Source organism: Silurus meridionalis, chromosome 1 (assembly GCF_014805685.1).
Source record: "Silurus meridionalis isolate SWU-2019-XX chromosome 1, ASM1480568v1, whole genome shotgun sequence".
Taxonomy (NCBI): domain Eukaryota; kingdom Metazoa; phylum Chordata; class Actinopteri; order Siluriformes; family Siluridae; genus Silurus; species Silurus meridionalis.
The window spans coordinates 6,854,319-6,881,860 of record NC_060884.1 but is presented as its reverse complement, the minus strand read 5'-3'; the positions used below and the strand labels follow the sequence as shown (position 1 = coordinate 6,881,860).

The window sequence follows — 27,542 nt, the reverse complement described above, 5'->3', positions numbered from 1 at the left end:
TTTTTTTTTTTTTTTTTTATTTAGGTCAGTTTCTTATAATGAAATGTTCTTCTGTCTTTGACTGGGAAAAGGACAAGAGTTCTTTACTTTTATATCTTGATAATAGAATTCTTGAGAGAGCAGCCAGCCAAATGTAGAGTGTATTTGTGTAATTTAATGCGAAAGGTGTCGTATTTATTGCTATCTTGGACATTCTTGTTTTTCATCTTCAGAAGAAACAGTGTACAGTTATACATTGCTCCATTTTGAGCAACAATGATGAAATAATTAATCATTTTAATTAGTCCAGTAGTCTCTCAATTTGTGGAATTATAAACTAAAACCACAATGTGTGGTGGTGGAGAGTAATACAGTAAATGTTATTCGTTAGTATACATAAGTAGCTTTTTCACGTATCTGTATTTTACTGAAGTATTTCCATTTTGGGAGACTTTTACTGTAACTTCTCTACATTTCATCGTCAAACAGCCAGTGTCATTGTTATCTAGTGCAACTGTCTTGTTGGGAAGTTCTTCGGGGAGCTTTTTGCCTCTACTCATTATGAGATGTTTATATATTTGCATTTATATATTTGCATTTAGAGGCTTTGAGTAAGTCTTTTTATAACTTATGAACAATTATTCTAACCTAAAAAATACTTATTTGGTACAGTACAACTACTTAAAGAAACCAACTGCTAATTTGCTTTGCCTTTTACATAGAATGTCCAGTACTTTTGTGTCATTTCACTTTATTAAATGTAACTTATTTTTATTGGTTGGAAAATTATTTCTTTATCTGTATAGATTTCTTGAGTTAATAGCAATATGTGGTCAGAATTTCATGTAAATTGCTGCAATGGATCTGTGTTTAATAAAAAGTTACTATGGTTACAATTGTAATTAGGCAGCACATTAACTTAGTTGATTAAACTGACCGGAACTATAAACCAAGCAGAATTGAGTATTCAGTCTGACCACTGTATAAGTGATAATTCATAATCATATGTTCGAAAGCTTGCATTAATAAAAACCCTGAGTTATTTTGCATCTGGCACTTCTGTCTTATCTGCTTTAGCACTCTTGAAGAACTAAATTTTTATATTCTTATATAAACTCAATGACATTTTTATCCTTCGTAGTATTTGGGGGAACCATGTCTCGAATGTACCGCTTACCCACCACTGACGGGAATCACTTGCGTATCCTGGAGCAGATGGCAGAGAGCGTGCTGTCTCTCAATGTCCCACGGCAGTTTGTTAAACTACTGCTGGAAGAGGACTCAGCCAGGTAAACATGAATGCACATACTCATGCTGATAAACAGTTATTAGACATAGTAATGATATTCAATCTTAGCCATGTCAGGATCACAGGGTTAATGTACACTAGGGTCTAGAAGTCTGGGAGTAGAGTAGTGAAATTGCTTCTGGTTTTCATTCTTTACTGATTTGAAATGCCTTTTTTTTTCATTGCAAATGACGCAATTGACAGCAACTCGAGTTTAAGTAGAATTTCAGTGTTTCTTCGTGATTCATGATCCATTTTTGGATCAAATCAGTGTGTTGCCTGAGCACATGCTTCAACTGATAAGATTAAACCCGAGGAAAATCTGACATCAATCTGTTATTGTGTTGTGTACAGTCTGATTTCACACGTGATTGACATGGTCTGTATCACAGTTTGCCATCTCATAAATGTCTTAAATTGGCCCGGAGATGATGGCACCGTGTCTGGATCATGTTCACGCATGCCTGCTTCTTTGCTTGAAAGAGAATTAGCCTGTATTTGTGGATGACATGTTCACAGACAATAAAATAAATTATTACATGGAATTCTAAAGAATAAAGCATAAACCTAAATGAGCATTTATAAAGATATTAAAAGAGAAACCAATAGTCATTGGGTTAGCAATTGCATGCCGCTTGGGAAAGATTCAACAAACTTTATAGACAAAAGTGTTTTTTACTTTGGTTGGATAAAAGATCTTGAGTGGCCTGCTGAACTCAACATTACTAAATATGAAATTACTGAATGAATTGGAACACTGAGTGCACCCTAGGCCCCCCTCATTCTCACAATCAGTACCTGATGTAGGGTGAAATCTAGTGGAACATCTTCCCAGAAGACTGGAGCTTATTAACAGCAAATGGAAACTAAATGTGGAATGGGATGTTTAAAAAAAACAAACGGTGTATTATCTCAATTTGTGCTTTGATGATGTGTTACAGCGGGAAGGTTTCCTTCAGAAGTAGACATTGCTACATGACTGTATGCACACACTTACATAGACACAATATTAAACACCAAGGAAAATTATCTAATGTGTGTGTGTGTGTGTGTGTGTGTGTGTGTGTGTGTGTGTCCACAGAGTATGTGAGCTGGAAGAGTTGGGGGAATTATCTCCGTGTTGGGAGACTCTCCGGCGGCAGATCGTAACGCAGTACCAGAGCGTCATTCTCACCTACCAGGAGACACTGAAACACCAGCAGGAATACAAAGGTGTGTGGAAAACAATGATGCAACGTGTTTATAATGTGTACAGTCAAACTTCAACATTTTTGGAAGAGAATTGAACATGCAAAATGAAGGATATTTAAGAATTAAATTCACAATTATGCGATTGAAATTTGAACCCCACACAGCAAAGCTACTTTATTGTTGACAGCTCATGAATGTGGAAGAGGGCAGATAGCTCAACACTTTCCACCGATTGGGTGTGATTACATTGAGTGAAACCTTCCTTTAAGGAAGGAAACCTCATCTTGCCATTTATAGCATGAAAGATGATCTTGGCCTATTGTTCTATGAACTTCTATAGATTGTTTGATTTGTATATGGCATCTTAAGTTCAGTCCATTAAAATGTAGAGACTGGTATGATGTTTTGGGGTTCGGGTCTCATCTGACACCAAAATTTGATTCTATTTGCTTCAGGAGTGTGGGTTGCTCCCAGGCAGGACTTCTTTGGTGCAACCTTTTCGAAGCAGATTAAACATGTCTAAAGTTGATTTAGAAACTAGAATTTCACACTTGCTCATGTTTTTAAACATGTCCTTAATAGAGTGTTTCTGTTGCTAACAGTTTTTTTTTTTCCTCGCTCTTACTTTCTTTCAGGCCCCTCATTCAAAGCAAGCAACCTCAAAGCTGACAGGAAGTTGGAGTTCATGTCTACGAACCTCCATGTGCAGAGGATGCGAGTGCAGGATGACTCTGGGTTTGGTGAGACTCCACCTTGCTCGTCTCTCCCCTTCTCTTTGCTCAACCTTCGGCCATAGCTCTTCTAGTAAAGTCTGTCCGCTTAACAGACATCTTGGCACCACTCCCAGCCAGTTACTTTCAGTTGTATATAATGACCTCTCTACTTGATTGCAGAGAAACCCAAAATAGACTAAAATAATTGTTTAAAACATGGATTTTTACAGAACTTTTCTGTAGCTTGCAGTATTGTTGCTTATAGGTGTGTTGATTTTTAGCGTTTAACTGAAATAAAACTAAGAATGAATGACAGTACACCAGCATAATATTATAGAAAGACCTGCAAAATATAGAAGACACATATATTTGCCAAAAAGAAAATATAAGGAACTGTAGACAAAAAAAAAAAAAAAACCAATATTACTTTTATTTAATTTTCTCTCTTTTTCTTTCCCATTCTATTTACCCATCCATTAGGTATCTGGTTTATTTGCACAAGGAAGACACACTATTTAGTGCACTTACAGACACACACAGTCTTGGCTGTTTTTCTCTTGTTTCTATGCTTTAGTGCTAAAACTGTACACAGTCAGGAGAACACATTATTCTTTCTTTCTCTCATACACACAAGCATACATATTATTAAATCCTCTCAATTTTGAATTATTGCCATTCACTTTTTTACTTATTCTCTCTTTCTTACACACACACACACACACACACACACACACACACACACACACACACACACAACACTTACCCTTCTCTCCTTTTTAGGACACAGTCCACTGAAAGCACTGACCTACATTGGACACTAGCTATGACTAGCAAGGCACTAGATATCTGTTTCAGCTATCTGATATATATCATTAAGAACCTATATTGTGTGTGTGTGTGTGTGTGTGTGTGTGTGTGTGTGTGTGTGTGTGTGTGTGTGTGTGTGTTTTGAGTGAGACTAATGTTATCTCTCTGCATCGTGTAAGATTCTTAAGCTTGTGTTTATTCACTGTGTTCTGGATGATCTGGTCTATGTTTATTCTTGTTTATAATGTGTGTGTGTGTGTGTGTGTGTGTGTGTGTGTGTGTGTGTGTGTGTAGATCACACATACGATGTGGTGACAATTGGCGCTCCAGCAGCTCACTGTCAGGGCTTTAAGAACAGCGGCCTGCGTAAACTCATCCAGAAATTCGAGGAGGCCAAGAAACAGTAAGTGACTGTGATCGAACTCTTGCATGAAATAGAATAACTGTGTGTGTGTGTGTGTGTGTGTGTGTGTGTGTGTGTGTGTGTGTGTGTGTGTGTGCGTGCGTGCACGTGTGTGTGTGTTAAACATACTGGGGTGTGTGTAGGCAAGGTTTTAGGGTTTCTATGTGTGTAAGACATGGGTATATAGAATCAGTTTGTTAATTATTGGCACGCTTGGTAAAAATGAAAGGAAAATGCTGAGGTGTCAAATTATTGGCACCCCTTTATTTTGCACTTTTTAAAAGTCTCTCCAAGTGTGGTCCAACAGTGTATGATTTGCCTTGGATTTATAAGCCAAAATCTTTAGAATGTGTTTTTAAGTGTCTGAGAAAAAGGAAGTGCCAGAGAGACCTTGTGTATAAGAAAAAGAGCTAATCATTTGCTCCAGAGCTTGTAAGAAAGACAGTAGACAATCCATAAATGCCTGGACTTCGAAAGAGCGTAATGTCCTATGTTTTGTTTATGTTGAACAACAGCCATGAGATGGTGGACCTCATAAAAAATAATTTCCTCACCACTATTTCTGACAAAAAAAAAACACTTGCCATGTGTTGTCACTGAGAAGCTGAATAGCGCAAATGTCCACTTTAAGGAAGACTTTCCTATGGCAGAAAAACTCACTTGAGCATCCGAACCAAATCATCTTGATGAACATGAATTTTATTGCAATTGATTCAATCAAGGCTCCTTAGAAAAAGGTTAATCTAATTAAACTCCTAGACATTTTCATGCCCGTCATTTCCAAGGTTTTGTGTGTTGGTGGATCTAAGAGAAAAGCAGAAATGCCTTTAGACTCTGCTTGATAAGAGTCTGGTCTTTGTACCATAGCAACTGCCCACTCAGCGTTGTTGTGCATTAAGCTCAGCACATTACATCAGCTCACATGCTCTCTCACACATACACATACACACACACACACACACACACACACACATCAGTGCTCTAAAATCACAGCTTTGCTTTTCCATGTACTTGATATAAATTATAAAATTATATAAATTATAAAATCAGATTAGCATTTAACACAAAATCTCGTTATATTTCCAGTTATAAGCGCTGACTTGACGTGAACATCCTGCCTGAGGATTATTTCCCTCTGTATTTGCTATTCCATTATATATGACTGCATGCTGATTCTCTCCGTTTTGTTTCGCTTCTCATTGTAGCTCTTAATCAGTCATTTTTTTCTTTTCCATGCTGCCTTTATAACCTCTTGTTTACCAAGAGTAAAATTTCCTTTCTCATTTTCTTTCCTGCTCTTTATTTGCCTTTTTGTTTTCCAATCAGCATTTATGAGGAGGAATGGTGAGTTTATTTTAAGTTGATTTTTGTCTCCCCTGTCGTTTTGTGATTTTTTTTATTTAATTTTTTTATGTCGAAGGACCTTTCTAAGGACCTTTTTTTTTTTTTTTTTTTGATCAGTTATGAAAAAAATAATTCTTCATAATCTCCAGAAATCTTCTCATTGAATATAACTGTAAATGCGATAATTAGGATTTTGTGTGTGTGTGTGTGTGTGTGTGTGTGTGTGTGTGTGTGTGTGTGTGTGTGTGTGTGTGTGTGTGAGAGAGATTCATACTCCATACACACAAACATACAGTATACGTCTCTGTTCTATGTATGTTCCTGTTCCACAATGGGGATGTATCACAGGACTCTCTTCACTGTATTACATATGGGAAGAAACATAGGTTGATGGGTTTCAAAAATAAATTTCAGTAGGTCAGTTCAGTAGGTGATTTCTGGACACACATGTTTGGTGTCTGTGGTTTTGCTTTGGAGTTACCAGGTTAATAGTGCGAACAAGGAAGTGGAGGTTCTTGAAGGTTACATTAGTTTTTTGTTCTATAGTTACTGCAGGACCGATGGCAGTTTATCCACAGGTTCAGAAGTGAGAAAACCCCACCATATAAATCACCCACTCACATAAATTACCACAAATGTCAGTCTTCATAAAGTTCCCATTCAGAAATATATTTATATCCATTTAAATGCTCATTATAATATTTGGAGGGAACAATTCATTAAACAGATGTTGCTATTTTGACATGTTCCACTGATGTAGAATCAGAATCATCTTTATTGCCAAGTATCATTGGTTTGTCACGGTGTGCTAGTGCTATAAAAATATAAAAAACAATAAAAACTAGGGGAAAAAATTATAAGTAAAAAAAAGTAAAATGATAAGTAAATAAAGTTGAAGGCATTAACTAAACAGTTTTTGTAGGAAATGTACAGTGAGGCAGTCCAATTATAATATGTCCCAAAAGGTGCCCTTCCAGATGTTGTACAGGCATTAAGGAAATGCAACAAGTGGTAATAAAAGTCAGTTGGGACAGGATTTTTACTGCTCCATGATAAGGAGAGTAACAGGCAACACAGAGTTATGTTTTTTGCTTCACAGTTAAATATCATCTTTGCTTTTATAGAGTTACCTTAAAAATTCCCTATATAGTAGCTATAGTTACTTAGTCACAGAGATAAATCTCGTAATTCCACACCACAATCTATGGTTATGAACTGCTAATTCTCCAGACATCGAACATATATTGGCTGATGAAATTTGGACTAACCATGAAATGGTGTAGATATTGTACCTGTATTCTTATAGATTGACAGAAAGACAGACAGACAAATAAATAAAGAAAAATATATAGATTTTTATTTTTCAATACCACTGTAACTAAATTAAGAAGCCACAGACCCATTGGCTATGAATTACTGACCTTGTTGGTTTTGAGCCACTTGTATAGGATATTATTACTTTAACTTATTGTTAGATAAACAACAGCAGTTCAGTGATTTGTGGTTCTGTAAAAATGACCCGAAGGTTGTATTTTGGGAATTTGAAGGTTAGAGATGGTGGGTTTGCTAGTATATTAGGGCTAATGGGTTAGAGTTAGAGGGTTAGGGATAGTAGATTAGTGTTGGAGGTTTAGGACTTGCTGGTTAGAACTTGGGGGTGAGATGCTTAAGCTAGAGTAATCAAGCTAGTTGGTTAGAGTCAGAGAGGTAAAGATTGATTAGTGTGTAGGTTGTAAGAGGTAGAGGAATAGCTAGTTGGAATCCTAAGTCATCTTGGCATACACTGTTAAGCCCTTGGCCAAAAAACTTAACAGCTCTGTTCTTAGCCTGGATTCAGGCCTCCCTTTTTTGGAAATAACTGCTTGCACACTGCTAAATGTAAATCAAAGTTGAAACTGCATTTTTTACTTACTGAAATCCTTGCATTCAAGCTTCAGCTTTGCTGTATGTCATAACTTCCATGTTAATTTGTTTGTGATCAGTCACACCCTTGATGATAATATTGTGAAATGTTGTCTAACAGAAATGTGGCACTTATCTAGTCATACAGAGTTGTAATGATTGTAATGTATGTAACACCCTGTGTCCATGCAGCAGTTCTCTGAGCAGCTCCCAGTCGATCATGTACATCCCTCAGGACATCGTCCGCGCCAAAGAGATCATCTCGCACATCAACACTCTAAAGACTCAGGTCAGCTACTATGCCGAGCGTCTCTCCCGCGCCGCCAAGGAGCGCTCCGCCAACGGCCTGGAGAGAACTCTGACAATATTGGCAGACAAGGTGGGCATGTAAGATAAGAACTAGCATTTTTAAGAACTAGCACATATAGGCAAACTTATAGCTGTCACAGGCTTTAAGAGTGAGCAGCTTTTGTAGGGGGTGCTCTTCTGCTTTCTCTTCCGTTACTGTAAAACCAATAATACATACTGTAAGAATGCACAATCAATAAATATGTTTAAGGTTCATAGTTTTTTTAATTTTGGATAGCTCAAAATCTCTTGCTGTTGCAGACACGGCAACTTGTGACAGTATGTGACTGTAAGCTACTGGCATCAGCAGTGCAGGCCCTAAATGCTGCCAGGCCAGAGTACATCGCCTCGAAGAACTCGCCATCAGCTGACTTGGAACATGTGGTGCTACGCAACGACCAGGACACATTGCTAGCCAAGTGGAGCAACAACCGTTCATCCCTACATGCTGACTGGCATGAAGAGGAATGGGTAAGAGCACTGCTGGTAGAGTGCTGGAGGATAGACTCAGACTATCTGAATTCAATTTGCTACTATCATCATGATTTCCATCATTAGTAAAGATAGTGAGCTTGTTTCAGAAGCAACCATGCAAGCCCTACCATGATACATATTTGACCAAAAAGCTTGTATGATTTTATTTCTCACTTAGCATTGACACTTTGGCATTTCCATCACATCGGTAAAGGTAATCCTGTTTACAGAACGTTTGTGGCTCATCTCTGTATTCATTTGCTTTGATATATTGACCCCTGCCTTATGGAGGTTGTTGGTGATGTCAGTGACCATTGTTTTTAGGGTTTTCTTTACATCACTATTTCTAGCAGTGAATACGTTTTTCTTGGCTCTTTGTGTTAGTTTATCCTTTTAACAAGAGTCTTTGCATGAAAAAAGTCAATGCTTAAAACTAAGAGTAGATATTCAGGGCTATTTATTCCTCAAACAGTCGAACAATCTAACATGTTCCAAAATTTCTTGAAAAGTGAGTGGGTTTCAACAAAAGGTCTGTTCAAGATGTTTAACACATGTAGCTGAAAAAAATGGCTTTCTATTCTAATACAGTCTTCGGAAGAGACTGTAGCTGCTGGTTTTCATCAAAACTATAAAAAAAAAAAAAAAGCCCTGGTAACTCAGGGTTTTCCCACAGGCAATAACAGTAGCAGTGGCTGCATTCCCACAAAGTGACAAACTACAAGAAATATCAGAAACCAAAGCTAGATCTAAAGCATTATAGCTAGTGTTTGTTTAGTCTGTAAAAGTATTTGTTATTTGTGTCATGTTGTGGCTGCTCTAAGGTAAAATAGCTGATGGTTACATACAGTATCTCACCAAAAGTGAGTACACCCCTCACATTTCAGAAATGTGTCTAACATTCAGCAGCTCTGTGATGTCATTATGGGGGAGTGGAAGAGAATCCTAGCAACAACCTTTGCAGGTTGTGTGTCTGGTGAATTCCATGCCGAGAAAGATTAAAGCAGTGCTGTAAAACAGTGGTGTTTACACGAAGAATTGTTCAAAACTTTGCAAATATTTATATATATTACAGTTACATATAAATATTTTTATAAATAAATGTATACATTTACAAAATTTTGTATTATTATGTTTTATGTAAACGATGTCATAAGAAAAATCAGTTTATATTTCTTTTTGTAGATAATACAACTGAAATATTGTGCGTGTCTGTGTATATATAAACATGCGGTTATGTGTGTATTACTGAAATTGAGCGATGAATGCTGCAACAGCAATTAAGATCAGTTTACCATAATATGACTAGGATATAATCCAAATATCCTTTGTACTGTTCTGTTGTGCTTTCAGGAGAAAGTGTGGGTGAATGTGGATAAGAGTCTGGAGTGCATCATCCAGCGGGTGGATAAGCTCTTGCAGAGAGAGCGATTACGCAGCAGTAGCAGCAGCGAGGACATGTTCCAGGCTGACCAACAGAGCGCCGTTCCTAAGAAAGGTAACGAGAAGTGCCACGCGTTCTGGATCAACCCAGCCTCCACAAATGAGTGTCAGTCAGCCGGTTCACCGGAGAAGCCTTCTTCATCATCACCACCTTCATCTTCACCCTCATCATCTCTGCATGCTCTGAATCCTGCATGCCCCCTTAATACAGAAACTCATGCCTGTAGGTGTCCCACGTGCACATTTTCTTTCTTTCTTTCTTTCTTTCTTTCTCTCTTTAATTTTTTTCTTTCCATTTTTCATGCTCTACGGTTTAATGCATGATCGGGATTTCTTTTGTTGTTCATACTAGAGCACATACGCACACTCAAATGTATATTCCATTCTCAGATGATTTACTTTGCTTACACTTAGAATTACACTGCTCTTGTGTAAATGTACTTGTACACATGATCAGCTTCCTGCTGTTTAGGTTCTGCTGTTCTTGTCACACTCTAACCACAGTTAGTCACACTCTCACTTAAATGACTGTTTTCCAAGCAATAAGAATAGACCAGAAACATTGAATTTGCACTCCTTTCATTCTTTGTAAGTGTTAGTAGTGATAAACTAGCGAATGTAACAGACCGAGTAAGAAAAAAAAAAATTTCTTAGCAGCAAAGGCAACACATTTAAAATGACAAGGAATTCCCAAAGAATTATTATTGTAAAAAAGTAGTCGTCAGAGGTAAACCTTAGGAAAAAAAACTCTACGTGATCAGGACTGAAGATGTTGCAGAGAGGATAGTGAAGGTACAACTGTTTATAGCTGTTATAACAGAAGTGATAACAGGAACTGACTTGTTCCACAGATGCACCACAACACTACACATATATATATTTATATGTGAATTTGGGATGATCCATATATATTACACCAGCACAGAATGCTAGAAGTATACTGAAAGTAATTTGACATTGTAACGTCAACGTAAAAAGATGTATAAATGTATTGCTATATACGTTTGTAGATATAAAGAGGAAATGAATGCAGTGTAAGGGTGTGATGTGAAAGTGCAGTGGGGTTGTAACACTACTGACACAACAGCAGGTTGATTCAATTCAATTTTATTTGTATAGCACTTTTTTTTACAATGGACATAAAGCAGCTTCACACAGATGAAGCGGGAATAATTGCGTTTATTACATATAAGGTAGTTCCTTATTATTGTTGATCCCTGATGAGCAAGCCAGTGGTGACTGTGGCAGGAAAAAACTCTCTGAGATGGTATAAGGAAGAAACCTTTAGAGAAACCAGACTCAAAAGGAAACCCATCCTAATCTGGGTGGCACCAAATGTTCTTTGGGGGATCAGTGGCTTTATGGATCTTTAGGCTCTTGATGTGGAATCATCCCCAGCTTCACAGAGTGGTCTTTCTGAGGCCAAAAGTCTGAGACCAATAGTAACAATTATTTTAAATCTTTGTCAGGTCCTTTCAGCTCTTTGGTATACAAACACATAACCCCGATTATTCTCGGTTCGGAACCCGCGGCTCGGAAAAAAATTGCAGGTTCTCATTTGGAATCTAATAAACAGCAAGTTGCAGAATCTGCAGGGATTGTTCAGGAACGTTAGGAATAACATTTTAAACTATGTATTTGATCAAATACTGTAGACTATTATGTTTATAAAGTGACATAATATCTAGATGAATTCACTAAGGTACCATAAGGGCTGCAGGGGTTGCGTCCAAAACTCGCAGATTTTCGAAACTTCGGGGGGCTCTTAGAGCGTAACTCCCACAAGTTCCGGGGGAACACCATATCCCTGTTTTGCTATAATAACTGTGTGCACAATAACTGGCATGAGTCATTGGCATTTTAGATCGGATCCATCAGATTGTCAACTGATCTTTTGTGCAAAGGACATAACATGGTCAGTGTTGCTAAATTTTAATGGGAACCTAGAAATAGTGCTGAAATTGAAGTAGGAAATATTTCTAAATACTGAAAAATGCCTTTGCTTTAAATATTTCAAAATTCTTAAACTACAAGTTTGCAGTATATATAACTGTATATGTGTATATATAACTGCCTTTACACAAATGTCGGGCACAGTTTTTGACAGATTGGATCCCAGGATTAAAAAAGACTTTGGTATACATAGTAAATGGTTGTTCATGTTCATTTGGTGTGGTCTAATTTAGATCAACATGGTCCTAAATTCCTCACATACATGTTGTACATAGCTTATGCTACATAGACAAAAGTTTGTGGACAACTGAGCATAAGATTCTATGTGTTTTTCTAAACTTTTTGCATTCCATTTTTAGTGCCTATTTGCTATTATGATAACCTTCAGTCTTCTGGCTTGATGTTCCACTAGATTGTGGTGTGTGCTTATGGAGATTTGTGATCATTCAGCTATAAGGGCATTAGTAAACTCAGGTACTGATGTAGGGTGAGGAGGCCTGTGGTGCATCGGCGTTCCAGTCTGTTCCGAAGGTCTTCAATTGTGATAACGACGAGTTTAATAGCAAGATATTCAAGATCTTTTACTCCAACCCATGTAAACCATATATCCATGGAGCTAGCTTTGAGGCATTGTCATGCTGGAACAGGTTTGGGTCTCTTAGTTCAAGTGAACGGAAAATTCAGTGCTACCGAATCCGAAGATATCCTATACAATTGGTGCCTCCAACTTATTTCAGAGAAGAACCACATATGGCTGAAAAAGTCAAAAATATGATTGTCTATATAGTGTATTAATTCCTGCTAATGTTGTATCTGGCTGCTGTGATCAATGTGGCATTATTCTGGTAGGGGGTTTCCCTATAGCAAAGTACGAAAAAGTTTGTGTGATTGCTAAAAGTAGTAACTATCTGAGTATATTGATCATGTGTACGTTTATACGAGAGCAAAAAAAAACAGTATCCGTGTGAAATCCCAAATCAGTCCCACTCAGAGCTTAAATTCACAGTTAAAAAGACATCACACATGAAGCCTTCATTATGCTTTGCTGCTTAGATTTTCTCAGACACACTTTACTTCCCCTCTTCTCACCTGCTCATCAGAGTGCATGATTCCATAGCAACAGGCTTCTTGCTATCTTGGTCATTAGTTATTTTTGCATCAGCTACATTTTTTTTATATACCACTCATACCTCATTTATTTTTTCTCAATTTTTTAAAACTTTCTCGTGAAACTGTTGCTATTAGTCAGTCTATGACCCTGTCCGTGTCTTTGTCTTGGTATGTGCCACAATACAAGGATGTCCAATGTAAACATGTTAAACAGTCAGTGCCACTGAGTCATGTTTTGCTTTTGTTGCCGTGTCATTTCTCAGCTCTTTGGGAATTTTTTTTTTTCCTTGTGCGACTCATGTGACCAGCACCCCGCTCTGTGAATTGACTCGCTGGTCTCAAGTCTTTGTGGTGTTGCCATGTTAATCTGAGCCAGCTAGAGAGGGCTTGCATGACTCAGACACAGAGCATGCTGGGGGAGGAATTATAACAATAATTGAATTGATGATCGACAGAAATAGTAAATAGAAGATGACACCCAAACATCCATCGCATAGAAAGAAGGGAAATTTGAAATAATTGAAAATGGAAGGTCTGAAAATAAAGATTTCCTAGGATGTAAACGTGGGGATAACTACTGTAACAACCCAGTGTTACAAGCCTTCAATGTAACATGAAGCAGGATTTGGTGAAAGAGTAAAAAAAATCCTGCCAGGTATACACAAGAAGTGGTGGCTAGGGGTAGTGGTGGCTTAACGTTTAAATCTTTGAGTTAATGATCAGAAGGTTTGGGGGTTCAAGCAGCACCCCAGCAGCACCAAGCTGCCACTGCCTCTCAACCATTTCTTCTGCAGGTGTGCCGTTTAATGGCTAACATGACAAGCTGGATTATGCGAAGAATTTTACTTTGCTGTAATGTACGTGACAAATTTATGCTTGTTTAAGAATATGCGATCCGCAGATTTATAGATGTTAGATGTTCAGGCTTGCACAGTGTCACCTTACAGTCCCCGGTTCTATCCTGACCTGAGGTTGCTTTATTTGTAAAGATTCTCTCTATGTCTTTCTGTTGGGATCTTAATTATTTGTCTCAGCATAAATATTAGTTGGTTAGTTAAATTAAATGAATTGTCCCTTAGTGTGAACGTATGTGCAGGGTGCCCTGTGATGAACCAGGTGACCCATCAGTAGTATATTTTTGCCTCGGAAACGCACAAAAACAACTCTGACAAGGATAAATCTAGTTTCAGGCTATTTTGCTTAGTGCAGCTTTAATATTACATGCAAGGTGGGGTTATTTTGCTTAGATTGTGTGTTTTGCCATGTTTAGCCATAATGTTTGTGTGTGTGTTTGTGTGAGCTTTGCAAGTCCAGACTGTATGTGCTGGTTGTGCTACCTAACTGTGCATGTTGCCCCTCTAGATGGCAGTAGCACCAGAGAGGAGAGTTACCCAGGTAAGAGCCCAACCAACGCCTTATTGCTGATGTGCTTATGCTTAATGTTTACCATAAAGTCGTTTTTTTCTCCATAATTTCTCTGTGCTTTATGTTGTCTTTGTGTTTTATTTATGTTCTATTTGTATAGAAGTAGAAACTACATCACAGTGTTACATACTGACTACTGTTTCAGAGTGAATTATACTGGGCTGTTGTTCATTTTTCATCTGTGTGACCGTGCATGTGTCAGGTGAGTGGAGTGAGGCACTGTATCCCCTGCTAACGACACTAACAGAGTGCGTGGCAATGATGAGCGACAAGGCCAAAAAGTCAATGGTGTTCCTGCTAATGCAAGACCGAGCACCGACCATCGCCATGGACCTCAGCGTGCAGTACCGGCGAGACGTCGTCTTCTGCCAGACGGTGAGTGAACACAATCATCAACATACATGAATGTAGTGAAATGGTGTTCAGAGTATCTATGAATATATGGAATCTGGAATGTAGCTAACATTCTGATGAACTCTCAGTAAAGTCGATTGACGAGGTCCAAACAAGAGGAATTTTAGTTGCAGAGCTTCAGGTTGGATTGTCATATTCTCATGATATATTCTGAACACTAGAATATAGTGTATATAAACTGGAACAGATGGGAAATTTGCATGCCTAGGTCATATGCTAGCTCAGGTGCCTCAAGCGTCCTCATGGGGTCATCGCCCAGACCTTGTGCACAAAAAAGTCTGATGAACTAGTGTCTAGCAAGAGCTGCAGCCTATCAGGAGATGTAGTGTGTGTTGACAGACAGACAGACAGACAGACAGACAGACAGAGAGAGAGAGAGAGATTCATAGTGTTAAACTAGCTAAATGGACTAAGTGACTGAAAGAGCCAAATGCTTTACTCTATGACATCACCCATCTTGGTAGGTTTGGACAGAAGACTCTAAGAATTACCCTCTGAAGTACTCCAAGCTTTGAGTATACAGCAGAGTACCCAGAGCAACCCATTTAAAAGAGCTGGCAAGCTAATGTCAATTGATATTTATTCCATAGATTATCCTCGATACCACAGAAGTTCTATTACACTGAGGCAGGTCATGATGCACAGGCGCTGCTGCTTAATCAGGCAGTTCCACTGAAAGCTAATTGGCTGGCTCAAGGATAATACAGTTTTTTTTTTTTTTTTTTATTGATTTAATACGCAGTAACTGTGACAGCCACATTAATCTACACAATACAGGGCATATATTCTCATATAATGCCTGCAAAACTAACAATAGGACTATCATAGGACTTCATCCCAAATTCCTTCCAGTCTTCATTACAAATTATATCATGTCCTATTTGTTTGCATTAGGACACGCTTTTAGAGCTATTAAATACAGTATATGTATGCACTGGGAGAAATGAAAGCATTCAAATGCTGTGAGTATCTGCTAGTTTTCTATTAATTTGATATAGTTTTTAGTTTAAAAGCACATTAAAAACAAAGGTGCATCATGCCATTCCCGAGGTCAGAGCTACATGTAATTAATTGTAATACAATTTTATGACACATTTGCGATTGTATATTACCAGGAACTTATAACAAAAACAAAAAAAAGATTTTGTTAGCTAGAAAATGCAGTAGACTGGACAGTACAACACAGTACATAACTATCTAGTTTGATATGTCGATGCTTGCTGACAGAAGTGCAGGCCTGGGTTTAAAAATTAGGAGCTGGTAAGCGTTTGCACATTTAGACTTAGTCACTAAAGTTGTGAACCTCTGGGTTTATATGGCTAAATTGGTGTAAAATAAATTGGCACAGCCTGTGAGCTCGGTGATGTAATACACACTTCTTTGTTTGCGCTTTCTTTCTCTAGCTTACTGCTCTTATTTGTGGCTTTATAATAAAACTGAGAAACTGTCTACGTGACGACGGCTTCCTGAGACAGCTATACACCATAGGACTGCTCGCTCAGTTTGAAAGTCTGCTGAGTACCTATGGTAAACACAAAGAGCCATCCATCCATCCATCCATCCATCCATCCATCCATCCATCCATCCATCCATCCATCCATCCATCCATCCATCCATCCATCCATCCATCCATCCATCCATCCATCCATCCATCCATCCATCCATCCATCTATCTATCTATCTATCTATCTATCTATCTATCTATCTATCTATCTATCTATCTATCTATCTATCTATCTATCTATCTATCTATCTATCTATCTATCTATCTGCATAGTGTCTACACCCCTCACATTATATTTCAGTATACTGTATCTTCTCAAGGGACTAGAAGTGAAACTTGGATATATTTTAGAGTATGACGGACAGCTGTTATCACTTGCCAGCTAGTTTGACAATAATGGCTGCATGTTGAATTATTTTATTTTAGAGGACAGTAAATCTATACTGCTATACAAGCTGCACATTGACAACTATAGTATAGATCCAAGTTTAATTTCTATATGTTTCTAATGTGTTGTCCTTTGAGAAGATCTACTAAACTACTACTGGTTGCTGAAATGTGTGGGTTATACTCACTTTTGTTTGATGCTGCATATATGACACCTTGTGACCTTCTGATCTTGCGATCTAGTTCATCCTAGAGAATTTCAATAGTATTTAGGTCCATTGTCTGGGCAGGCCATTCCATTATACATAATACTCTAGGCCATTGGTTCTCAAACTTTTTTCAGCAGGAGGCCCCCTTGTGTAGGGTGAATCCTTTTGTGGCCCCCAAAAGAAAGCTCATGACGCAAAACATCCTCAAACATACAATTTGTACTTAAACATTTTCGATTGTACCAAAAACAAATGAATTTGTAAAATGGCGGAACATTTCATAAAATACATTGGTATATCAACAATGTAACAACTAATGATTTTACATCGCTGTGTTGCCACTGAAAACCAATGTTGGGCCCGTCAACATATTTATCCACTGCTCAGTGAATATGCTAGTAATATGTAGGTGCTTTGTAGGAGAGGAACTAGCCATGCTGGAGGACATGAGTGTGGGCATCATGGACTTAAGGAACGTAACGTTTAAGGTGACACAGGCCATGTCAACAGCCTCTCCGGACATGCTGCCCGTTATCACAGGGAACCGCGACGGCTTTAACGTGCGAATTCCACTCCCGGGAACCATGTTCGATGCTCTTCCACGGGAGATTCAGAACGGCATGCTGCTGCGCGTGCAGCCCGTTCACTTTAACGTCGGCATCAACGAGCAGCAAACGCTAGCTGAGAAGTGAGTTTTATAAGACTGTGCTATTGTATTTTTTTCGTAGCTTTACCCATATCTTTATCTTTATACTTGCATCAACAATCTTATTTCTAATAGCTAAACTTTTTAGATGTGTCTGTACAATTTTTTTTACAAGGATTCTTTGTTGTGTGTTCAGGTTTGGGGACACGTCCTTGCAGGAGATTGTTAATTCTGAGAGCCTGGGGCGTCTGAATTCTTACTATGAGCAGTTCAAGGAGGTGTTACCAGATGACTGTAAGTCACCACACATTCTTTATCTCCTCATCCCGCTACATTTTTAAGAGCAATAAGAAGTTAATTTGTATACGCTCCAATGAGACCTTTTTTTCTTCTTTTCTCTTCTCTTCTGTCTTCTCATCTCCTTTTCTCTCCTGTCTTTCTTCCTCCCAGGCCTCCCTCGTTCCCGAAGTCAGACGTGTCTTCCCGAACTATTGCGCTTCCTTGGTCAGAATGTCCATGCCAGGAAAAACAAGAATGTTGACATCCTTTGGCAGGCCGCAGAGGTACATTACGCTGCTGTTTGTCTATTTGTTTTTAATATCTCCCACTTGTATTGTTGTTGGGAATTACTACACATTTGTCACATTTTTAAATAAGGAGCTCTTTGCAGTCCCAGAACTGCTCATCTTTTCCCTTTTGGGCATTTGAGCAAAGCAAACTGCTTCAGGCGTTCAGTACAATGACTGAGCCTGTGTCTAAACTCAGCCATTGGATTCTACTGTACGACTGTATAATGTAATATTCATTGGAAAAAAATGATGAAAAATATATTTTTTTATATATTGCTGCATGCACTTGCAATACTGTATGTTTGTTATAATGAACAAGTTGTTTGTTTTATTAGAAAAGTAAACAGTATATATTTGTTCTAGCTCTTATACTTTTTATTTTTTCAACGGCTTTTCATTTTTGGTAGTTACATTACTGGGGATAACTAAATGTACAGTATATTGACAAAGCTTTAGGGACATCTGTCTTTTCAAGCCATATATGGTTCTTGGAGGCACATAATTGTATAGAATGTTCTCCCTCCACTTGATTTAGGAGAACCAAACCTGTTCCAGCATGACGGTGTCCTTGGACATGAAGCCAACTCCATTAAGATATGCTTTACATGGTCTGGAGTAAATATTGAGTGACCTTCTATTTGGTTTTGATCACAAACTCTATTGGCATGACATTTTTTGGGATGAATTGGAACGCTGTCTGCACCCCAGGTCTCCTAGCTCTACATCAGTACCTGACATTACTAACACCCCTGACACCAAATCAAGTGGAGGTTATTATAACAGCAAATGAGGACTAAAATTAAAATGCACATAGAATTGTGTGGTCAGGTGTCCACAAAGCTTTGTCCATCGATCATCAATTTTGTATATCTTTGCTGTAAAAGCAAACGCTGGGTTTGATATTTGATGATATATCAATTGGCAACAAGAAACTCCATAACGCTCAACCAAGCACACACCAGATTGTATATAACTTAGCTATATTACACTGGATTGTATCTGGAGTAAGTTTTTCTTTCCGTTCCGGGTTCAGATTTGCAGACGGCTAAACGGCGTCCGTTTTACAAGCTGTAAGAGCGCGAAGGACCGCACAGCCATGTCTGTGACGCTGGAGCAGTGTCTGATTCTCCAGCATGAACATGGCATGGCACCACAGGTCTTCACTCAGGCCCTCGACTGCATGCGGAGGTAGGACGCCACAAAACTGCCTGTCAAAAAAAATTAAGGTTTTAATGCCACTCACATGAGTGTTTCAATATACAGGAGGGTCAAAATGTCTGAGTCCACTACTATCACCCGTTCAATTAATTTGTAATATACAGGTACCATTCCTGTAACTATCCTGGCACAATTGCACAGCAGCATGTACAGAGAGAAAAGAAAGACACTAACCAGTCTGAAGTAATGCAATATCACCAGATCCCATCAAAGAACACAATCTCATGTGTTCAATCTTATAAGTGGATAAAGATGACTACATAGTCTTCCTCTTAATGTAAATTCATACTTGCTGACATTTCTTAGTCTGTATTAAAGCATTTAAGTAGTTTATTATCTGCTCTTCATTATTATATTACATTATATCAGTGGTGGGCCATGTATTTGGTACCTGGGCCTTCAGTGGGGACTTACCCAACTTAATCCACCTCTTAATACCACCACCATCACGTCGCAATTATAGAAACCATCAATACTCTGCAAAAACGCGATATAGCAACACATGGCATTACAGAGAGCGAGGCGTTTCGCATTTGGAGGGTGATCACCATTTTACTAAAGCAAGAAACCCAGTAGAGACTCCAAACCTCTACACTACCACTGCAACTGTGCACCTACATCATCTGGAGCAGTTCTTAATCAATATTTGTCAAATAACATGACAAAAACATGACATTTTTAATAAAATACAAACTACTCACCAGAGATGCAGACTCGTAATTTGCACTGCTCCTCAGAGACTGTAATCCAGTGGTACTGCTCGTATTCACTTGTCTGAAAGTGGCGAACAAACCCTTTCCCGGGCAAGTCAAGATAGCTAGCTTTGGGGTTGGCTTTTCTTGGAAATTAATTTTTATGTATGTCCAAAACCAAATAAATTTCTCCTACTCTGTAGGCATAAAAAAGTCTAACTCAGATGTGGTCATGTGTGCAGCACGCTACAGACATGTTTTGCCAGTCGAACTTGGCTGTAACGGTTTCTCTTTGACCAACCAATCAGTGGACGGAAAAATGCTGATGCTCTTCTGGGCCAGCTAGCTGAAATCTGATTGGTTAAAGAAACAGAGCTATTTATTAAGGAGACTAGGGTAAAAAGGCCAGCAGTACAAACTATTAAGGCCCTGGGCAGAGTATATTGACATGGCAGCACATAGAGGCTGAAATCTGATTGGACAAAAAATCTAACATCCTCATACACGCACTGGAAGCAGTGCAGCCAAGAGAAACACTACGAAATGAAGAGAATAAACTGTTGGGAATAAATTAATATAATTTCATGAAACAAATATTTGAATTTTGTTGTAAATGTAGGTCATTGTGTCTGATTGTGTTAAGGCCAGCAGAGAAGGCCTTGCTGGCCCTGACGGCCCGCCACTGCATTATATATTACATATTAGTAATATATAAGAAATATAAGAAATCAGCAAAGCAGAGCTTTCAGTTAGCTTGTTGGAATAGCTAATAGATCTATTCATCCCTGATTTAAGTGTAAAAAAACTGGGAGTGTAGAAAGACCAAGTTTTATAAACTACACTATATGGACAAAAATATTGGAACATCTGACTTTTCCGTACAAGTGTGGTTCTTCCAACTGTTACCACAAAGATGGAGGATCACAATTGTGTAGGATGTTTTTTGATGCGATAGCACTGAATTTTCCCTTCCCTTGAACTATTAGAGTGTGTGCGTGTGCATGTGTGTGTGTGTGTGTGTGTGTGTGTGTGTGTGTGTGTGTGTGTGTGTGTGTAAAGATGGTTCAGACTTTTAGACCCTGCTGTATTTCTCTGTTAGTTTAATTTGTAAACTTTGCTCAAAAATATCATAATAATTTCCCCAAAGTGCCATCATGCCTGTACATCCCTGCTTCTGAATTTTGCTGCTGCTGCTGCTTTTGTTGTTGTTGCCTTTTTATGGTCCAAGCATAATCTCCATCAGCCATCTCTCCCCCCTTCCTCTCACTCTTATTGATCCACCCTCATGCTCTTTGCTTGCTGAACAGATCAAAAGCGAAAGCTGAGCCAGTAAACAAAATGATATCATGTCAGAAGGGTAAAGAACAGACGTTCGGAAAGGACAGCTAGCATTTAATTCAGCATGTATAGGTGGAATGGCTTCATCACAAATCTTCATCTCTGCCCTTCACTTTTATCCCCTTCTTGGCTCCTCTCTGAAGTGTAGCAAAGATCAGCATGATTTTCAAACGGTCATGGATTTTTCAGACGAAGCAGACAAGAAACGGGATGGTTGTTTTTTTTATATAACTCGTGTGGGCTCACCTGGTGATGAGTCTTGCGTAAAAAAAAAAAAAAGGCTTTGCACAAAGTTCATCATTGTGTGCGAGTGTGTTTTGCTCCAGTGCATGGGAAAACACACTCGCCACACATTCCCTCTACTCCTCCATAGCTCTCAATGCCTGGGTGGCTCTGTAGCTGCACTTTGGTTATTCGGTCATGTTACATACTTGTGGCACTGCAGTGGATGAAAAGAGGGATGTTGCCTGTGTTGTATGGCTGCATTAGCGATAAGGAACTGTTGCATGCTCCAGCTTGCAAAGCCCGAAGCTGTTTGAAAAACCTACAGGAAATGTTTACTGGTAATTGGGCCTTTCTTTGTATACTCTTAGAAATAAAAGTACCACTAATTTGTCCTTTTCTTGTTCTTTGTTGCTTGTGTGGTACTATCAAGGGGACACATTTTGTACTTTAATGTTTTTTTGTTTTGTTTTGTTTTGTTTTTTGATGGTGCATTAATCAGCTTTAGTGCTCTTTAAAGTGCCCCATTGCAGGTGTAATGAACAAGATTGAGTGTGTTGTTGTAGTGCCACATGACAGTTGTCACTACAACAAGACACACACACATATATATATATATATAATATTAGTGCAGTTAATGCTCTGTTTTATATACTATAAATGGTTTTTAAGCTGCACAGAATTTGGTACGACCTCAGCAACAATGCAAAGTACAGATTGGTATTTTTATTTCTGAGTGTACACACTGGTGAAGCAAAAAATTGTTCTTAATTTACTCTTCCTTGCTTTCTTTCTCTCTCCATCCTGTTTTTTGTGCATCGTCTGTTTTTCGGTTGGTTTTACTTTTGTTTCTGATATCCCTTTATTCTTTTTTCTTTTCTTGTACAATCATATATTTTATTCCTGTATACCTTACAATCTTTATTTTTATTTGTTATTTTGATTCTATATCTGGTTTTCGTCTTTCATCTTCATCACTGTCGGTCTCGCTACGGTTATTTCGTTCAAAACCCTCCTGTGTCCGTAAACATGGCCCCTTCACTGTACCGCTCGACCTCTCAATCACCTACCCCTTGACTGCAGCGTTGGCACCCGTGAGAGCGTGACACAGAAGAACCTGAGCGGCGTGTTGCCCGTGCGGGAGTTAAGGCTAGAGCCCAATCTGCTGTACTCTTTGCCTCTCCTCGCTCTCAGCCCCAACCTGCTCGTCGTCTGGCTCTTCCTCAGCGTCGCCTACCTGCTGGCCAAACTCCGTTGCAGCTGAGCCACAAAACTCTCCCAGCTCGTCTTTTTTTCTCTCGTTCGATCTTCTTGCTTCCTTTTTTCTTTCTTCTCTCTCCTCCCTTTAATCTGTCATTTTGTTTTGATGCTGAGGATTTTTATTTTTCTTCTTTGATATCTTTTTCTTTTGCTTGCTTTACTCACTCTCTTTTCATGTTTCCTCTCTTCTATACTACAGTATATTAATTTATTTATTTTATGCATTGATTTATTAATTTAGTTGCTTGGTTATTTTACCTTTTAACATTTGCTTATCTTTCTTTTTGCTTTTGCAAACTTTGCCTTTTGTTCCTTTTCTCTGATTGGCTGATTGTGTTCAGAAGGCGGGATTACCCCCACACCCCCACACACCCCTCTACCCCTGTATTCAGTGGCTGCACATCCCGTGTGTATGTAAAGGTCTATCTATCCTAAGCAATGCGTTTCTGCCTTACTTCCTCACGTCACAAAAAAAAAAAAAAAAAAACGGGGAATGAACCCCAAGATTTGTAACATATATATGTATATGTATATGTATAAGATAATCACAGAATAATTTCTTTGTTCTTTTTCTTGCACCTGCTCCAGATATGCTGGTTATAAAGACTATAGACAATAGAGAACGGCTTTCTTAACCAAGTGAATTTTTTTCCTCAGTAACTTTGTGGTTGAATTTTTACGTCTTCCATGTGTTTTTATCGAAAATGCAAAAGCTAACGGCTTGGCCACAGCTTAATCGACTATCTACACAAAGCCAGTGCACTTTTTACAAAGACGTTTCGCGCCAGGTAAATCTCGTTGTACGTTAGCGCAGGGGTAAAAGTAAAGTATTAATTATGCAGTAAATAGAGCGCCGTATTTTTTAAGACAATTCATTTTTTTATTGTTATTAGCCACTAATTTGTGCAATATGCCCATGTGTTCATTAGAGCTCAGTTTCAGTTGGTTTCACGGGTTTCGTCTGAATCCGTCTGTACATTTCTGGGTCCTGTTTTAGATGAAATTAAACCTGTTGCTTTAGATGTTAAGGCAAATTATGCAGGAATCAGAAGCAGAATGTTAATACTAGTGCCAAATATTGAACTAATTATGTTGCTTTCTTTGTGCCATAATAAGAATAATATTCAGGTCCTAAAGCTTCAGAGCTCTTCCTGGGTTTCCCCAGCTTGATTACCTTACAAAAATCTATTTTTGCTATAATCATATTTATTTATTTAGCAGCCATTTTTACCCTAGGAGGGATAAGGGCCAGTTTAAAGGGGCTTCCTGGCTTTTTTTTTTCCCTCCTGCAATTTGAATTCACAACCTTCACAAGCACAGAAGGTTAACATGTGAGCTTCCTGTAGCCCTGTATATCATGAGTATTTGTTTAGACATGCCAATAAATGTGACTCTCTCTCCTTCGTGTATCTGAGATCTGGTTTCGACCTGTATTTTTTGCACGCTACACAAATCGGGATGCATCAATACTGCTTTTTTTCTTTCCGCAAGACAGAAAGAGTATATGATTCGTCCATAATAATATTGAAACGAGTAACCGACTTGGTATTGGGCAATCAGGGGCGTTATATTTTGTTTATTTTAAATGCTAAAGGGTGGTGCATGCTGGGATTTTTTATGCACTCTGTTTTCATGGGCGGTCGAGATAAGACATAGAGCACCCTCTATTTTTTCATGAAATACATGATGCTCAATAGCCCTGGGTCTTGAGCCAGAGAATGTTATTGGACTAAAACTTGATAGCAGTATTGATGTGTTCCTAGACATCAGTGTCAGGTCAGTGTTTCTTCATAATACAAAAAAAAAAAAGGCTACTTTTTCATCTGACCCAAGAAATAAAATCGACTGCTCTGAAATCAAATTCCCCATTCGGGAATCCGATTGCACCGTTAAAAGCCCATGTTTAAAAATATGCTTGCCGTATTTCTCATAGCGGCTATTTATACGCTCAGCGAGAGAATCCGAGTCAGTAGGTCTGATTAATCTTTAGAAGAGTTTGTTATATGGAACGATATATAAAGGAATAAAGGTATATAAATTGATGTTTCTTAGGTTAGATGGGTTCTGGATACTTAGGATTAGCTTTAGGTGAGATAAGACGTCCTAGGCTGCAGGACATCGAGGTTTTAAGTCATTGAATAGTTTTTGATTTGAGATTTTTTAAAGAAATCTTTTCTTTATGTGATGCATGACTTTGCAGAGCTGTGTCTGTTAGCATGAATTTACACTGCCTCGGTTTCCTGGTTTGAAGACAAGTTTTTGTGTGCGTATTGTTGTAAATTTCCATGCTTCAGAATGAATAATGAATTTGTGTTTTGCTCAGGGGATGATTACTCTTGCACAAAGTGACAAAAACGATCATTTTCTTTGTACATGCATGACGATTTCAGCAACGACGTAACATTTTAACTGAGATTATTCCCAAGTCTATGATAAATAGCCGATAAAATTCCATGGCAAATGTGTGATGCATTAAAGCGACATTTTAGCCCTGGATTTGGGACAGATCTTATGAGTCCCCACTCATAACTCTAGGAATAATAATGTTTCTTTCCATAATATCCTGACGAAAAAAAAATGTGCATAAAGACGGTACGACATAGCAAACAGAGGTGAAAAGTGTAGATAAAAATCATATTTGAGTAAAAGTATAGCTACATTATTGCAAACCTTACTCCATTACAAGTTACCAATTCCAATATGACTGGAATAAAAGTCTGAGTATCTGATTTTTACATTAGTTATTCATATCGAACGTAGGCTCAAAGATGCACTAGTTCTCAACACCAAGACATACGTTAGTGAAAAGCCAAAGAGGAGTTGGTTAAAAAAAAAAATTCAAATAAAAAATACATTTCAAATTATATACCTCAACACTGCAAGTAATAAAACAATCTTTCAAAAATGTACCTTCAATAAACAAATAAAATTAAAGTATCATGTCACAAAGTAGTAAAACATTATTGTGAACAATTGACAAATGAAATTTAAGTAAATCATTTTAGATAAAGTAAAACTTTTGTCATTTGATGCCCCTCTCAGTCTCAGAGAGGGGCAATATTTTTATTCAACTTCAAACAAAAGCTGTTTCTCAAATTTCTGGGGGAATTTATTGTATCTCTTTTTGGATTGAAAATGAGGCCAGCAATGCTAAATATCTGCTCACAAGCAGCAGATGCGGGTAGGGGATTGTTTAGCCTTATTGACAACTTCAACAGAGGTGCAAAATGTAATCGGTGACTGTCAAATAAAATATAGTGGAGTAAAAAAGTACCAATTTCGAATCATAAATGAAGTTGAATAGTGGGTAAAAGTTGCTCATATATTTAAAACCCAGTAAAAGTAGAAAGTAACGAAGTATGTTTGCTCAAAAACAGATGGTCCCCTAATTACGACGGTTAGACTTGCGATTTTTTTCCGATCTAACGACAGCGTTACGACAAAATTTTACAAATATAAAAAATTTCACGCAACAGGCAGCAGCGTACGATGTACAATACGTCGGATGCGCAGCTGGGATGAGCGTCCCTCTCACCATGTGGGATGCCAGTCTCTCAGTTTTAGATCTCAGTGTATTCTTTTCTGTTTCAAACAGTTTCAAACAGCAATTTTAGTGATAAAAGCATAACTTAAAAGTGCCCAAGTATGTCTCCTTCTGGTAGTGAAATAAAGAAGAGGAAAGCCATCAGTATGGAGCAAAAAATTAAAATTATAAATCAAGCATGAAGCAGGAAAGGCTGTCACAGTCATAGCACCATCTTCGATAGTGTTGTCATAACGTATCTCCATCGTAAGTAGAGGACTACCTTTACTTTACACCACTGGTAGATGATACAGTTCTCAGTACTGAGCTAGTACAGACAGCTAGCTTTGCTAATCTGGCAATAAAGAAAAGCATGTAACATTAAATAATCTTTTTTTTGTTTTATTAGGGCTTTTTTTTGTATTTATGCTTAACTAGTTAGTTCAGAATGCTGACTGCACCCGAGCATCGTATGCATCCATCAACAACAGGAGCAGTTTTTCCACTTTTAACTTTAACCCTTACATGCAGTTTGTTTCCTGTCATGATGTGAACTCATTGAATTCATCATATCCTGTCAGAGATTGATTGATTGTATGTAGCTGGGACAGATAGCCTGCTTCAGAGAGTATCACAGTCTTAATGGGCAGCACACACCTATAATCAACAACAAGGTCGGTCATTACACAGCTACAAAATACTAAAGATTTGTCACTGGTGAGAATGTCAGAGGATCGAGTGTGTAATAGACTCTTGGGTCCTGCTTGCATTTAGCTTGAGCTTCCTTGCTTAGAGAATGTTTACATTCATATATAGATTTGTATATTATTTAAGTAATTTGCTAAGAAATAAAATATGCTAAACTACCTCTAGACATGTTTAGAACTTCAAGGACATTGGTGAGCAATGCCACTACAGTATGAGATGTGTGATAGAATCTAATGACCTTCTGTATTATCTCTGCACTCACAGTGAGGATAGTAGGGTTGTATTAGAATCAGTAGGACTGTTCAGGCTTTTATTTGGTGTTTTGTTATGTGACTGATTTTTCTAAATGAACCAACTTTCTAAAGCTGGTCCTAATTCTTTTTAATAGATTCACAGGCTATGCTTAGGCTATGTTTTATATGCAGTTGGACAATGTTTAGACAATTTTTTTCCTAAAGGTAGAAAATAAATGATG

General features: G+C 38.1%; 1 protein-coding gene across 10 annotated transcripts in view; it reads left to right on the top strand.

Annotated features, from left to right (window-relative positions):
- The window catches only part of inpp4ab (inositol polyphosphate-4-phosphatase type I Ab), a 62,696-nt gene that overhangs the window by 31,970 nt on the left and 3,184 nt on the right, over positions 1-27,542 (top strand). For 2 of the 10 annotated variants that reach the window (XM_046857068.1, XM_046857077.1), the window contains exons 9-24: positions 1,121-1,268; positions 2,349-2,479; positions 3,094-3,198; positions 4,273-4,381; positions 5,708-5,725; positions 7,820-8,006; positions 8,237-8,446; positions 9,800-10,112; positions 14,315-14,347; positions 14,580-14,752; positions 16,195-16,318; positions 17,312-17,579; positions 17,734-17,831; positions 17,988-18,100; positions 19,140-19,294; positions 22,660-24,250. In XM_046857068.1, coding sequence (XP_046713024.1) covers positions 1,121-1,268; positions 2,349-2,479; positions 3,094-3,198; positions 4,273-4,381; positions 5,708-5,725; positions 7,820-8,006; positions 8,237-8,446; positions 9,800-10,112; positions 14,315-14,347; positions 14,580-14,752; positions 16,195-16,318; positions 17,312-17,579; positions 17,734-17,831; positions 17,988-18,100; positions 19,140-19,294; positions 22,660-22,840 — 2,366 coding nt within the window. In that variant the 3' untranslated portion in view covers positions 22,841-24,250. Of the gene's footprint in view, positions 1-1,120; positions 1,269-2,348; positions 2,480-3,093; positions 3,199-4,272; positions 4,382-5,707; positions 5,726-7,819; positions 8,007-8,236; positions 8,447-9,799; positions 10,113-14,314; positions 14,348-14,579; positions 14,753-16,194; positions 16,319-17,311; positions 17,580-17,733; positions 17,832-17,987; positions 18,101-19,139; positions 19,295-22,659; positions 24,251-27,542 lie in introns of those variants that run through there. The other 8 variants (XM_046857120.1, XM_046857112.1, XM_046857095.1 and 5 more) reach the window with 8 other exon arrangements.